Genomic DNA, 15,786 nt, shown 5'->3' with positions numbered 1-15,786 from the left:
GCGGAGCAGGTCCCGCCCCAGGGGCGGCCCCGCCGCACGCGGCCGGTCCGCGGCAAAACACAAGACGCGCCACCATTGGCCACCGAGCCCCGCGGGCCCCGCCCAACAAGCGCGAGCACAAACGGCCGCTCGCTATTGGTCAGCGGGAAAATGTTTGTTTCTCCCCATTGGCTCGCCGCGGCTGGGGGAGGTTTCTACCTAGCAACAGCGACATCACGGAGGGTCTCAGCGCCCATTGGGCGGCAGCGGAGCGTGGCGGTTTGATTGACAGCTCAGCCACGCGTGCAACCGCGCGGCAGTTTGTAAATTGTGCCCCCCCCTATTCCCCTCAGAAAAGGGCGCCAGGGCCCCCAGGCCCCCTCACACACACACAGAGCCCGACACGCGTGTGTCGCCACCAGACCCCGCTCCTCCCTCCCCTCTCCCATCCTGCAGAGCCGCGGGCTCCCTCAGCCCCCCGATCGCTACCTCAGAATCCCCGCCCGACTCCGAGCAGCGGCCGCGCTTCTTGGCCGGCACGGGGCTGAAGAAGGAGTGCAGCGTCTTCTGCCCGATCATGGCTGCGGCGGAGCGGGGCAGGCAGGCAGGCAGCGGGGGAGGCCGGCGGTGAGTGAGGGGCGGCGGCGGCAGCGCGGGACGGACGGGACCCGGATTTGGCGCCAAAACCGCGCGCGTGCGCTGGGGCGGGGCCATGCGATGAAGGGGCGGGGCCATGGATGAAGGGGCGGTGCCGTTGGGTGAAGGGGCGGGGCCTGATGCGCCGCCATTCCCCGGCGCGCGTTCCCGTTTCCCGCGGGATCGCGCCTCCCGCTCCCCCCGTCCCTCCCTCGGGCATCGCTCCCGGTTCCAGGCTCGCCCATGGACGCATTCGTGGTTAAACTGCCCCGCGGGCAGGCGGGGGATGGCGGCAGCGCTGGGGGGAAGAGGCCGCGGCTGGAGGGGCCCGGCCCGGAGCGGCCGCCGCCGCGGGAGATCCGCGCCGAGGGGCTCAGCTGTGATTATCGCATCCTCTTCAGCAAGGCTGAGGCGGACGAGATCTTCCAGGAGCTGGAGAAGGAGGTGGAGTATTTCGAAGGTATATTCCTGCCCTGTGAGGGTGCCCGGGCAGTCCAGGGAGGCCTCCCAAAGGCCTGGACAGTGCTCTTGAACACCCTGCTTGGGCAGGAGGGTGACCTGGGTGACCCCCACTGGTCCCTTCCAGCCTCAAACCTTCTGTGTCCAGCTGTATTCCCCTCCATACCCCTTTTCCAGTGAAACATTTCCCTGTCAGCCCATCCAGGTGAGTCCCAGCGCGATTCCCAGGACTGGGCACAGTTGGCAAGCACTGGGAGATTCCTGCAGGCACTGGGAGATTCCTGCAGGCACTGGGAGATTCCTGCAGGCATTGGGAGATTTCTGCAGGCACTGGAGATTTCTGCAGCCACCTGGTGTTTGCGCAACCTGAGATGCTAAGGACACAGCTGTGACCCCACAGGCTCGGTTTTGCTGAGCTGGAAGTGTCTGTCAGGGGATAATCCTGGACTGGAGTTTAGTGTACGAGATACATGATGGGGGTGCTGGTCCTGTTCATCCCATTAAAGGGGGAGAACAAGAGTGTCCAGTTTTGCTGGGACACAAGCCCTGGGAGCAGGGATCACAGCTTTTGGGTTGACATGAGCACCCTCATTCCTGTTTGGAGATTGCTGCAGATCCAGGAGAACACGATACAGAGCCGGGTTTGATCCTTCCCCTGTGCTGTTTAAACAGATGAAATGACCAAACTGCAAGTGTTTGGCACGTGGCACAAGATTCCCAGGAAGAAGGTGACCTATGGAGACCCTGGCTTGTCCTACACTTACTCAGGGGTCACGTTCCACCCTAAGCCGTGGATCCCGGTGCTGACCCGGATCCGGGAGCGCGTCACCTCGGAGACAGGGCACACCTTTAACTTCGTCCTCATCAACAGGTACAGCCCCTTTCAGCTGCACCAAGCAGCTTTTCCTTCAAATGAAACAAAACAATCAACACATGCAGTGTTTGAGTTTAATTGGGAAATAATTATTGTATTATTGGTAAGTAATTATCTTGGTTTGAAAGATGTGTTTGCTAAGAAAGGCAGGAGGTTCTCTTGAAATGGAAAATGTAAACTCCCTCCCTCTAAATTATTATAATTTTGAGGGGTTCTCAGGCAAAGATATGGGAATAACAGTTCTTTACTAAAAAAAAAATAAAAATACAGTAATACAAAAAAAACAAAACACTGACAGAGTCAGAATCCAACCTGACACCTGTCAGTCAGCCAGGGTTTGGTAGCAGTCCCATTAAATGGTGGCTGCAATCCTGCAGTGACAGATGTGGGTCTGTTTAAGCAGGGAGCAGTTTTCTCTAAAGGCCCAGTGATGATGTAGAAGGGCCTGGTTTTCCTCTGGAATCCAGTGGAAAAAGGCAGCTTTGGTGTTCTAAATCTCAGATTTTATTTAGGTAGGAAATGTTTGGCCCCTCCCCCTGGCTGGAGCATCTCCCAGTGGGATGATGGAATTTTATCAGTCATGCAGTGGGACTCAATGGCCATTAGCAGAAGGGTCAGCAAAGCTGGTTTTTAACAGCTGATGCCAGAATTCACACTTTTACTCACATCCTGCATTACAACCCAAGACAGCAATCAATGCCATGCTGTGCACAGGTACAAAGATGGCCTGGATCACATCGGGGAGCACCGTGACGACGAGAAGGAGCTGGTTCCGCGCAGCCCCATCGCCTCCGTGTCCTTCGGCGCCTGCCGCGATTTCGTGTTCCGGCGCCGGGAGCGCCGCGGGAAGGGAGGGATGGTGGGCACAGGGAGGATCACCCTGCAGCTGGCCCACGGCAGCCTGCTCCTCATGAACACCCCACCAACCTGCACTGGTACCACAGCCTGCCCCCACGCAGGAGGGTGCTGGCCCCCAGGGTCAACCTCACCTTCAGGAAAGTCCTGCCCAGCGCCAAGCAGGGAGATGTTCACTCATCTTTGGGATCTGCGAAATGAAGTTTTAGTTCTGCTGTGGTGATCCAAGGGACTGGAGGAGCAAATGGACATGAGAGGTTTGATAATTTTGCTGTCAGTGGCAAGGTTTGTTCCCTCTGGGAGATGTTGCTCTTTCGCTGATTGCTGCCCTTGTTCTGCTCAGGAAGTTTGTTCTCAGCTGATCTTTGTCTAAGCAGCGTTCCTAGAAGGTGAAAATGCTCCACAGCCTGCAGGCAGCAGTTTATAAAAACACTGGAGCCACAAGCTGTGGTGGTTTAAAGCTGACACTGTGCAGGTGATACTTTCTGTCAATGAGCTCTGGTTTGCTTGGGGTTATTTTAATTAAAATAAAGCAAAAATGAGCCTGACATGGAGAAGGGAAGTGCTGAGGTGAGCACAGGGACTGTGATTCCTGTCTCTGCTGTTCCACCTCCTCTGCTCCTGGGGGAGGTTGCTCTCGCAGGAGGAAGCACAAGACTTTTCCTCCATCAGGTCCTTTGTATAAACAACCCCTTGTGGGGAAGAACTGGATTGTCCCATTTCCAGTGGAAAGCTGTCACTGTCAGAGTGTATTTTCCTAAATAATTATCCCTGGGGATCCCATCCTGACTCCCTGAAAGCCATCACCTCCCACACCCACAGGGAATCCTGCTGAAAATGAGGGAATTCTGCCCAGTCCCCAAGAGATCTTGAGGCATCAAGGAATGGGAATTCTCATCTGTATTAGCCACTGGAATTAGTGCTGGCCTTCAGTGGTGGGTCCATAATTCCTATGGAATTAAAGTCTGTGCAGACAAGTGGGAGTTTGTTCTTCCCATCTTCTGCCACCCTGAGATGCTCTGTGGAGCCTGAAGAGCTCCTGCAGAAAATCTTTCTTATCCAGGGCTTGTGTTGTTTCAACCCTTTGGCTCCCAGCTTGGTGTTTGTTTCAAGACATTCCCACACAGATTTTTCTACCAAGTTTGTTCTTTTATTGCTACTGTACAGTTACAAAAATACCCTGAAGTGGAAAAAAAGCAACTTCCAACAGCAGTGCAGTGCTTGGACTGGAACAGACATTTTTAAATTAACACACAAAATAAACACAAGAATAATCCAAACACAGAGATGTCATCTTGGAGCTCTTAATTCTTTACAACTTATTATTCTTTACAACTTTTCCACCATGGCAGCTTGGGAGGGACAAGTTTGAGCCTTGTGGCTGCATGGAGTCCTCCCAGAAAGGGGAGGCTTGGCTGGAAAACAGATCCCAGTGACCTCCAGAGGGGAGGCTTGGCTGGAAAACAGATCCCAGTGACCTCCAGAGGGGAGGGCTGGACAAATTCCAGTGACCTCCAGAGGGGAGGCTTGGCTGGAAAACAGATCCCAGTGGCCTCCAGAGGGGAGGATGAGCTCCCAAAGCCCTGCACAGATTCCCCAGCTCACAGGGAAGGATCTGGCACAGCTCAAGGCCAGGATTGAGGTGCTGAGCTTTGCTCCATTCCTCACCTGAGGGTTAAGCCAAGCCCATCTACACCTCCCAACCAGGCAAAGCCAGAAAAAAGGCTCAACTCTCCCTTGATAGCCCTTGAGGGAGATCCAGAGTTAATCCACAGCCCAGGGAAACAGCTCTTGACAAAAGAAAACTTGCTGGCTGTGCAGGAGAGGTGACTTTGTCCCTGTCCCAGCTGCCAGATTTCAGATTTCAGTCCACAGTGTGCGTGTCCTCTGCCCCTCCTCCAGCACAACTAAGCCAAGGGGGGCTCAGCTGAACTCCCAAATGCAGGAAAAGCCCCAAGCAGAGCACTGAGTGTGGGGAATGCAGGACAGCCCCTGCTGGCCCTGGAAATGGTTTCAGTTCTGAGCTGCAGGGGCAGAGCTGCTGGAGGGAGATGTTGGGATGATGGTTTTAAATTGCTCCCAGGAGGGAAGGCTGGCTCCTCCTCCAGCTCTCTCAGCTCTCCCTTCAACCAGAGCAAATTTTTGGCATTTTGCATCCTTCAGGTATTTGTTTTGTTTTGTTTTCTTGGTTTTCTATAACTTAAAACAGGTTTAAAACCAAACTACTGCTTGTACAGCACAGCCACAAACCAAGTCCCAGTCCAGCAGTGGATTTATCAATATTTATGTACTATGAGCATTACCTGGGCCAGGAATTGTGCTCCAGGCTCTGGAATGATGAGCTGTGTAAATAATTTTGCATATCCACTCTTTTACCACTCCTGCTTTGGCTGGTTTGGAGCCTCTCCTGAGGAAGTGTGAACACCCCCGAGCTTTGGGCAGCACTATGAATTCATGAGGTACAAAGTTGCCCTAAAAAACTATTTAAGACAGTTGTTATTTGAAAACTTCACATTGAAAAAAGCTTGTCTGATGAGGGATTTTTTTCTCCTCCAAGCTTACAAGGACAGAAAGAGCTAAAAACAAACTACATATTTTATTCCCGGTCATTTAAAAGCAGGTTTTTAAAGGAGGAATTTTTGCTGCTTCTCCCTCTGTGCTTTGGGATTTTTTTTTAATCTTTTTTTTTTCCACATCAAACAACCCAGAGCAGCAGAATTCCCCTTATTTCTATTTACAGGGCAGCCTGGAGCTGATGCAGGATTCTCAGATTTCTTCATGAGACCAGTAAATGCCCACCAGCTTTGTTGTTTATATTCCATTTAACAAGGCCAGGGGCTGCTCTACAGCTCAGCTGCCAAGCCAGGAGTCACAGATCCCAATGCTGGGAATAAGCAGATTCCAGCAATAAAATGGGAAGAGCAAGTCTAGAATAGTTACAGCAGCTTGGAAAATCACAGCATTAAAAGTTGTAGTTGATGCTACAAACAACTGGATTCAACAGTGCTGAAGGAAATGACAACACTGAGCACTAGCAAAACACTTCCATGTGCTGATTCCAGCTATATTCCAAGGTATGGAGAAATAAATTAAGGTTTCAGCTCTTAACAGATACAAAATTATCTCCTGGATAAAGCAATTTAAATCAGGAGAAGGACTTTACAAAGGAGAAAATTAGGAGGAAAATTGTTGTGAGCAGGGAAATCTTTTGGACCAGGGCTGTTTGTGGAGATGCCTTGATGTTGACAGGACAGGAGAAATGTGATTCCATGAGTTCATCCCATGGCTGTGAGGCATTCCCAGGGACACAGTGGGCATGCAGAGGGCTGGGCCAGTGGCAATGCAAGCTGTTCAGGGAAGCTCAAGGCACTTTGTGTCTTAAATCATTGCCTTTGCCAACAGCAGCTTCCCCATCGCCCCCTCCCAGGGCTCCCAGCTGGGAAAAACTGGGGATAGAGCCTGGGACAAACCCCTGCCTGACAGACAAAGGCTTCCTCAACACAAACATTGGGAAGTAGAGCCTGGGGACAAAACCCCTGCCTGACAGACAAAGGCTTCTCAAACACAAACATTGGGAATAGAGCTTTGGGACAAAACCCCTGCCTGACAGACAAAGGCTTCTCAAGGAGAGCCATGGGAATTTAGGTACCATTGCACAGGGAAGGGAACCTGGAGGGGCTGGTGCAAAATGGAGGAAGTGCCAGGGGAGGGGAAGGGCTCTTCTAACATCAACCCTTTCCAGGGCTCCCCCTTTGGGAAGTGAAATGTGTGGGATAAAGCATCTCCATGGGAAAAGTGCTGTGTGAGGACACAGAACAGAGCCTTGGGACAAGGCAGAAAAACTCAACACACACCGGGGTGGCACAGCAGGATCTGGGTACAAACCACAACTCCCGGCTGCCAGCACGGGGCAGGGAGGCTGCAGAGAGCAGGGGGAGCTCGGCAGGAGGGACAAGCTCAGTCCTGGGCGGGGCTCTGGGGCTGGGCCCGGCCGTGCACACGCTCGTAGAACAGCAGGTAGGCACTGGCAGCCAGCACCTCGTGCAGGCTGGCCCTGCGCACGGACTCGTCCGAGATCCAGAGCCACTTGGCTGCCGCGGGCGCCCGGGAGCGCGCCGGAAAGGTGACGAAGTGTCCCGAGTGCATGTCCCCGATGGTGCACCACACGGCCATCAGGCGGTACAGGTACAGAGGGGCCCTGCAGGGGGGACACACACGAGCACATCAGGGGGGGTGGCAGGGCAGGGGGTGGCTGCTCCATCGCTGGGATGGTGCTGTCCCAGGAAAAGCGGGATGGGGTGATTGATAAGTTCCCTTCCAACCCAAAATCATTCTGTGATGCAAACTGCTTTTTCCTGCTGCTCCATGCCTGGAAGTGTCCAAGGGCAGCTTGGACAGGGCTTGGAGCAAGCTGGGATAATGGAAAGTGGCCCTTCCACTTGGATGATCTCCAAATCTCATTTCAACCCAAATCACTCTGGGATTATGGGAGTCAAACCTGCTGCTCCATCCCTGCAAGTGTCCAAGGCCAGGTTGGATGGGGTTTGGAGTGACTTGGGATAGAGGAAGGTGACCCTGCCCATGGCAGGGTGTGGATGATCTCCAAGTTTCCTTTCAACCCAAACCATTCTGGGATTATGGGAATCAAACCTGCTGCTCCATCTCTTGAAATACCCAGGCCAGTTGGACAGGGCTTGGAGCATCCTGGATAGTGGAAGGTGGCCCTGCCCATGGGGAGGGGACTGCACTGGATGGTCCCTAATTCTCTGCCAACCCAACCCAAATCATTCTGGAATTCTATGGAAAAGAGATTGTCAGCAGAAGCCCCCAAGGTGTCATTTACCCAGTGGAATCATGGCAGGTGCAACTGAAATCAAAAAAATTTGAATAAATGAAGGAAAAGGAAGGCTAGAGGAAAGCAGCAGCAATGAGATTATGGCTGTTCAGGATTTACTGCAACCATGACCAGAGGAAGGAGATTTTGAGTTTTGTTTTTTAACTTGCCCTCCTCCCTTTCCCAGGACTAAAAATCAGCCCAGGACACAAGCACAGGAGCTGGACAAAGGTCACACATTCTGTAACCAGCCTCAGGACAAGGACAGAAAAATGGAGACAGTTTGAAGGACAGAAATGAAGAGAGAGGGCACAAATCTCCAACTTACCTGCACTCAGAGAATGCAGCAAGTGGGAAAGTTCCTGGGGACATTAAAAATGTGGAAGAGGAGGCACCATTCATGAAGAGAGGTTTGGTACCAGCTGGTTGTTCTGCATCTGCCAGAGGAAGGAGAAATTTCAGGGATTTAACTTTAGTGCTGTTGCTAAGAACTGCACCCCTGCTCCTGCAGTGCCTTTCAGCATGGGATATATGAAGGTGTTTTATTGATTTTAATATCCAAATGCAATGAATATTTTATACAAATCTATTTTACATGACAAATATGTGTCCAAAATCCCAACTAAAGGAATATTGAGCTGCCTAAGGACAGATCTACAGCTGGATTTTCTAATTGTTTTTGAAGAATTCACCCATTCTTGCTTGTCCTGAAGCCTTAGAAGAGATCCCTAACAAGAAAAACCCTGGGACATCCCAAGTTCAACACACTTTTGGACATAAAATATATGATTTCTGTGCTATGGTTTGTAATTTATTTTTTTAATATCTCTTTAGTAGGATCAAAATTAAATGATCCAAACTGAACTGTAAATTTTGGAAAGGCAAAGGGATTTCTGTCCTTTTTGCAGATCCCACATCAAGATGTTGCTCATGGTTTGATTCTGCAAAAATGCAGAAAGAGCTGAACTGTTTCATTGGCAGAGGAGGTACCTGAAGCTTTCCCTGCTCTCCCATCCTTTATTCCAGGGGTTGTCTCCTCCAGGTTTTTCTGGCTGAAGCTGCTCCTGGCTGGATTTGGGACCAGGAACTCGATATTTGTAGATGTCCATGACCAGGAACTCGTTGAACTGGACGTGCTCGTGTCTCTTCAGGGGAGTGCCTTGGTTGGACCAGCTCAGCCTTTGCAGGTGGATGCACAAACACTGGGGCAGCTTCAGGAATGAGTGCAGGAAAGGAAAATCCACATTTTTCATGGAAAGAAATGAGTGGTAAATCCAAAAAATAAGGAAATACATTTCCCTTATCTCTGTGTAAACTCAGTGTCCCTAAAATGTGGCAATAATTCCTGATATTTCCTAATCCCCAATAATTAATGGCTTTGCACAGAGGAAAACCAAAAATAGTGAGTATTATAAAGAGCTGAAATTCAAAATCATTGCTGTAGCAACAATTACATTATTATTATTTACTATTATTGGCACCTGAGGCTCCTAATTATACACCAGTGCCCTGCTGGCCTTTGCATGACAGGATTACAGAGCAAAAAAAAAAAGTTTTCTGATAGAAATCACACCTGATGTTTACTCATCAGCTGTATTCAGAATATTTTAATCACTCTGAAATGTGGAATTGCTAAAGATGCTACAAACCCTGTAAATATAAATCAATTTGCTCACTGAAGCATTAATGTAAAATCTAAGAAATGAGCCAAGCTCACATTTATGTGTTTTGCTAAATAACAGGAGAATATCCACATCCTTTCAGTGTTTAATGTTTTCTGAGTTGAGGCCTCAGTGCCCACAAATATTTGCCAGGTGAGTTTACTTTGAAAAGTAAAATATTTGTGCAAGAAATGGACACAAGCAGCTCAAATTAAGAGATTTGGAGGGGGATTTTTGCCTCACCTTTCCTAACTTCAGCTGCTTAACAAATGTTGTTCTCTGGTTTTCTATGCTCTGTCCATTCAGAATTCCTTCTGCCTGGATCTGGAATGAAAAGGGAAAAAAAAATGAAGGCACCTGCAGTCAGGAGCAATTAATTGTTTTATGCTCAGTGCATTAACCACACCTAGGAATGCTCTTCAGAATTCCTAAAGGATCAAAATTCTAAATCCAAATCAAGCAGAAATGAGCATTTAGAGAACTCCATTCACTCAGAACTGCACTCATTCACCTCTTCTGTTGATTTTTAAACAATACCAGAACAAAAAAATTATCCCTCGTGATACCTGGCAAGTACAGAATAAAATATTTGTAGATTTTGTAACAGCAGCAGTAAGTAAAGCCTCAGATATTCTGTGAGGTAAGAACTCCTTGTTAAGTATCTGAAATCCCAGAGGCTTTCCCCAAGCCCTGAAGAAAAAGGAGGTGGAAAGTGAAGCCAGGGTTGTGTCAGCAGGCTCAAAACTGAGCAGGAAGGTGACAGCAATTAAAGGGACAGCAATTAATGTGACAGCAATTAATGTGACAGCAATGAAAGGGACCTACCTTGGTGCAGTTGTCACACACAACATCCTTCACAGACTCTGAGGAGATGAAGTGATGGAGGCAATGGTCCAGGGTTGTGGGACGACCCTGAGGGCCAAGAAAAGCCAGAATTATTTGTAGGAATTTCAGGGTGCATTCCACTGGATTTTGGGAAAGGATTTTTAATTTCTTCCATAGAAAAACTACAGAACTGCAGAATTATTTCATGAAAGAACTGACTGAATGGCTTTGGGTGATCATGGAACTGTGGGGATTCTCCTTTTTAAACATGGAAAACTTTGCAGCAGTGATTCCCTGTGTGAGCTCTCCAGTGGGGTTTTAAACCACAGATTCCTGTCCTGTTCCTATTTATGTCTCATTCCAGCACTCCAGGGATCACTTTATGCTCTCTGGCCTTGTCCCTAAGAGAAATGCAGCTTTTAATGGAATTGAGGCCTCCTTCCTGCCCTTCCTCATATCCTGCTCTGCCCAGGATTGGATAAAACAAAACACAAAGAGCAGAAGATGTGTCCAAATCCCAATCCTGGCTGTCCAGGAGAGCACTCTGCAAGTGGGAATCACAATTTAGAGGAGTACAAGTAGCAGTGGAAACAAATCACTACAAGACATGAAATAACAAACCCTTACAGTCCAAAAATCCACAATGTTTTGTCATTTTTAGTTTTTCAGAAAGAAATAGAAACAATTCCCAGTGGAAATCACCCACAGGAAAAGCCTGGATGGGGTAAGGTGTGAGCTGCCAGGGGAGCCCCCAGCTGAAAATCACTTTACCAAGATGGGAAGCAGCCCTTGGGATATGATCTAGGCTCTTCAAATCCCACAGAAAAAACCAAATCCTCCAGCAGGAGAAACAGCTCTGGTGGCATCACCAAGTTCTGTTTGTTGGGGTTATTGTAACCCTTCACCACCCATTAGGGAGAAGGTTCTGCAGCAGCACAGGGGCTTAAAAGAGCAGGAAAATCAAATCCTGAAGCAGCTGAGAAAGGCCCTGGGAGGGCAGGAGGTCAGGGAGCAGAGGGATACATACCCACACAGCTGCTGGAATGCTCAGGGAGAGGCTGTCAAAGGTGTCAAACCTCACAGGGCTCTGCAAGAGAACATTCCAGAGCCAGCATTTATGGCAGTCCCCCAAAAAAATCCAACCCAATTCTCCCAAGATGAGTTTATGCTCCATGCTGTCCATAATTCCTTGCTGGAACAGAATTCAAACCCCCAGGGGACACCAGGAATGTTTTGAGTGGCCTCTTCCTGCTCACACCAAATTGTTTGCAAGGTTTTGGGAAATAAAATACAAATGTTCTTTTGGTTTGGGTTATAAATGAGGTTTAATTTCTGCATATTTTCCCTTTATCCAGGTTATCTTCACCTCCTTACTTGGGATAACTGGACTTTAAGTGCCTTTGAAAAATCTGAATGAGCAGCAAGTCCTAAACTCAGCCATGTGAGTGGATTTGCAGGTAATATTATTAATTAATAAATAGTTAATTCAGTAATAGAATAAAACATCAATTATTCTGTTTGATGAGGCAGCTGTTACCCCCACAGGGTGCACCACATGAATTTTTTTAGTCTCTTTAGGGATAAATCCTTGTTCATCACCAAGGAATGAAGGTTCCAGGAAGCACTCTGAGTGTTGGAAACCCCTTCTCACATGACATAGATAATAATAATAAAATAAAATATTATCTATTTCCACACCTGGTGCTCACAGTGCTTGCAGACCATGTTGCTGGTCAGCCTTCCATGGAAAGGGTGCTGAGATTTCCAGTGGCTGGACACAGGGGGAAGAGATCCTGCAAGACAAAAATTCTCTTTGGATTTTCCATCCACTTCCACCACTCCAATCCCACACTTTTGCCCTGCAGTAACAAAATTAATGCCCCCAAAGCACATTTTTTTATCCCAGTGATTAAGAATTTATTTATCTTTTTGATTTTTATTTCATTTCAGTACAAAGATCAATTCATATTATCCCTTTAATAAACAAAACTACCCTATGAATATTCAGAATGTCCAGAAGGGATAAAATCCTACCTCTTGTCCTGCAGCTTATTTGCTTTTGGGTTATTTCTGGTTGCTACAGAGGGAGATAAAAACATTATATTAACCCCACCTCAGCAACATAGATAAGATTTAGAATTTAATACATAAAGTATTAAATGTGTTCCTATTTCATCCCTAATTGCTCTTCTGGCTATAGAAAAAATGTGGGAATCTCAGTGGCTCTTTATATTTGAAGAACAAAAAACCAAAAAAATTTTTAAATTATAAATTTAAAACAAATTTGTAATTGACCTTTGCTTGTAAAAGGAATCATTAAACTGCAGAACTCTGCCACAGAACACTAAAATAGGAGATTTTGTCCTTTTTTTTGTCTATATTTTAGGCAAAACCAGATATTTTCCATCTGCATCAAGTTTACCAGCAAGCTGGAGGGATAAGATCAATTTTACCTCCATAAAACTCTTTCAGAAATGCCCTTTTTGCAGTTTTCAACCCTTTTTCAGGTGGGAACTACAGATCAGAGTAACTGCTTAGAGGAACTCATTTAAATGCCTACATCCCATGGATTTAGGGATGCAAAACCCCTCAGGAAAGCAGGAACACTGCAAATTCAAAGTTATCTTCAGAAAAAACCTGAAAATTCCTTAAATTTGACTTCTTGATGAGTTCCTATCACAGGATTAAAGAACAGCTTTGGGAACAGAATCAGAATATGCTAAACAGACACTCTGTTCCTGACTGCAGGAATTTGTGCTCAGGAAATGAGTGGGATCACCTCCAGGGAATGCACATCAAACAGATGGGTCACACGGGGCTGCCGATCCCGTTCGTCCTCCAGGGAAGAGGTCAGCACATGGAACAGCTCATGGGCATCCTGAAAATGGAGTCAGCAGCAAGAGACATCAAAAAACCACTCCAGGAGGGCTGGAATTCCACAGGAAATTAAGGAAAAAAATTACAGCTCAGAGCTTATATTTATAGTTAATATTTCTATGTAATATTTAATATTTTATTATATATTTAATTTTTATTTTATATTTAATTTATATTCAATTTGCATTTGTATTTATATTTATAGGTATATTTATAGTCAGGTATATTTATAGTCACAGTCAAATTTATAAGTTTTTATATATAATATATGTTGGCATATTACTATATTGATAGAAATATTTATACATATAAAAATACATAATACAAATCATCTAAAACACATTACATATAAACACATAATACATAAGTACATACTGACTATTAATAATGAAAAATAAATAACCATATTAAATATATTTATGATCATTACAATAGTATTTGTGTTAATTGTGAATATGTTTTGTTGTGTCCAAAAGCTTCCAAACAGCACAAGGTACTGAAGACATTCTGGGCAGTATAAACTCATAAAACTGAAACACTTGGGAGAAAAAAATACTCCCAAATGAATTCCTAAATCTCTGTTTTTCCTCAATTTCAAGGGAAGCATAATTGAAATCTATCCTGGGAAATCAGGGATGTATTTTAGGAGTGAGATAATTGTTGGAAATATTGACAAGAATTGCAAATAATGAAGATTATTGAAAAGATTGGAAACCTGGAGTCCATCCCTGGGAGCAGAGCACAGATCCATTATCCACAGAGAAATCAGAGCTGGATCTGTTCTGGTTTAATATTCCTGACCCTGTTGGTAAGGACAAGGTTTGGAAGCAGCCAGGAATTCCCTGAGGAATATCCCAGCACACTGAAAGCTCCATTCCCAACCTGTGGATGTTTGTGAAAACAGAATTGAGATCTGACAGCTCCCACTGGGGATTTCCCTGCACTCACCTGCTCCTCAAAGGAGGAGATTTGCCACCTGTTCATCCTCAGCACCTCCAGCAGGCAGCTGGCATCCAGGACATCATCCTCTGTCACCTCCTGGCACGATAAAACTGGAGAAGGGAACGTCAGGAGGAGCCAAAAATGAGTAAAAATCAGTGTTTGACAGAGTTAAACACCTCCAGCCTCACAGCACTTCCACAGGAACATCCCAAGGCAGAATTCCAAGGGATTTCCTTAAACAACAACCCTGTGAGGGAAGCCAGGAGATCACCTGATGGCTTCAGAGATGAATTGAGTCCAGAAATGAGCTTAAAATCTTTAATATTTTTACCCAAAAGCTTACAAATAGTCCTAGATTTTTTTTTGGAAAATAGTAAGCTTAGGGGAAAAAGCAAAAGCTTAAATAACTTGTTAATATTTTTAATAGAATTCTAGATTTCTTGAATTCTATGGAATTCAACCCTTCTGTGGAAGGTGGTTGAGCTTCGGCCATGGGGTTGAAAATTAGAGAGGGAAATAAAATAGGGAATAGAAACAACACTAGCTTCTTTCTTTGGGAAAAGAGACTAAAAATGACAACATTTCTCCTCAAATATTTTATCCTTGGTTTGCCACAACAGGAAAATGTCTCAGTACCTCTCAGGAGCTGCAGCAAAGTCACTGACAGATGTTGATTATGTTCCTGCTCTGTCGTGTACTGGGTGGTGAACTCCTCCAGCCACCTGATGAAGGAGGGGCAGGAGGACAAGCCCTGGAGCAGGGAATTCATGAAGCACGTGTTGCCCAGGTTCAGGAGACCAGGGACAAGCCCTGCAAAGAGAATTGCAAGAGTTCACACCACAAAATCCGAGGGAAACATCCCGGTTTTCAGCAGGAATGCAGTGGGAGGTGCTATAGCAACAGAAAAATGGGAGTTCTTTCTGTTTAAACGGAATTCTGTTTTCAGTTGATTTTTGGTGTTTCACAGAATCCCAGGATGATTTGGAAGGGATCTTGGGGTTCATCCCACCCCCTGTCATGGACAGGAACACCTTCCACTCTCCCAGGCTGCTCCAATCCCCATCCAACCTGGCCTCGAACACTTCCAGAAATCCAGGGACAACCCTCCCCAAGCTATCCCAGAGCTTCCCACCCAAAACCCCACCCAACCCTGGAAATCCCAACAGCTGCTTCCACAGCGTTTAGACCAGCTGGAAAAAACGAGATAAAGCACTTATCGGCCTTGCTCCCGGTGCTGCCAGCCCCAGCCCCTCCGGTACCTCTCCGGCGCCGTTTCCTGCCGCTGATGGGGCCCCACAGGACGTAAATCCCGGCTGCCAGCGCCGCGGCCGCGCCCCCCAGCACTCCCCAGCTCCTCATGGCTCGGTGCCTGCCACGGGAAAAGCGGGGCCGGGATCAGCGGCTGCGGCAACCGGGACAGGCCGCGGGCCCGGCCCTCACCGGGGAACGAAGGGGAGAAGGGAAGGGGGGAATGGAGCAGGAAAAGGGAAGGGAGAAGGGAAAGAAATAAAGGGAAGGGGGAAAGCGAAATTAAGAAAGTGAGAGAAAGGAAGAAAGGAAGCGCCCGGCCGAGGGTTCGCCCCGACCGACCCAAGCCCCGCCAACCGCCCGCCCTCCCCTCCGCGCAGAGCCGGCCCCCTCCCGGCTCATCCCAAGGTTCTTCCCGCTCCATCCCGACCCACTCCCGTCACAGCCGAGCCCTCCCCTCGGACCTGGCCCCCTCCCCCGCCCGCAACAGCCGCCGCACCGGCCCCTCCGCCAGCATGGCCGCGCCGGAACGCGAGCGCGCGGCCGAGCTGTGCCGGGGGGACGGCAGGAGCGCACGGACCGGCGGGGCGGCGGCA

The 15,786-nt window shown here is 47.7% G+C and overlaps 2 protein-coding genes across 2 annotated transcripts; one reads left to right on the top strand and one right to left on the bottom strand.

Moving 5' to 3' along the window:
- Window positions 1-745: 745 nt before the first annotated feature.
- On the top strand, window positions 746-4,087 carry ALKBH2 (alkB homolog 2, alpha-ketoglutarate dependent dioxygenase). The gene is given in 4 exon segments (XM_033075885.1): window positions 746-1,075; window positions 1,747-1,945; window positions 2,663-2,859; window positions 2,862-4,087. Coding segments are annotated over 4 exon segments (756 nt in total). The 5' UTR covers window positions 746-858; the 3' UTR covers window positions 3,005-4,087.
- On the bottom strand, window positions 3,932-15,685 carry USP30 (ubiquitin specific peptidase 30). The gene is given in 15 exon segments (XM_033075884.2): window positions 3,932-4,281; window positions 4,316-7,001; window positions 7,966-8,074; window positions 8,628-8,700; window positions 8,702-8,848; window positions 9,542-9,622; window positions 10,124-10,210; window positions 11,151-11,210; window positions 11,822-11,916; window positions 12,158-12,200; window positions 12,903-13,001; window positions 13,949-14,052; window positions 14,579-14,752; window positions 15,202-15,311; window positions 15,655-15,685. Coding segments are annotated over 13 exon segments (1,413 nt in total). The 5' UTR covers window positions 15,302-15,311; window positions 15,655-15,685; the 3' UTR covers window positions 3,932-4,281; window positions 4,316-6,760.
- Window positions 15,686-15,786: the final 101 nt, after the last annotated feature.

This window comes from Catharus ustulatus, chromosome 18 (genome assembly GCF_009819885.2).
Source record: "Catharus ustulatus isolate bCatUst1 chromosome 18, bCatUst1.pri.v2, whole genome shotgun sequence".
Taxonomy (NCBI): domain Eukaryota; kingdom Metazoa; phylum Chordata; class Aves; order Passeriformes; family Turdidae; genus Catharus; species Catharus ustulatus.
Note: the sequence above shows the minus strand (reverse complement) of the source record. Positions and strands in the feature narration are given on the sequence as shown.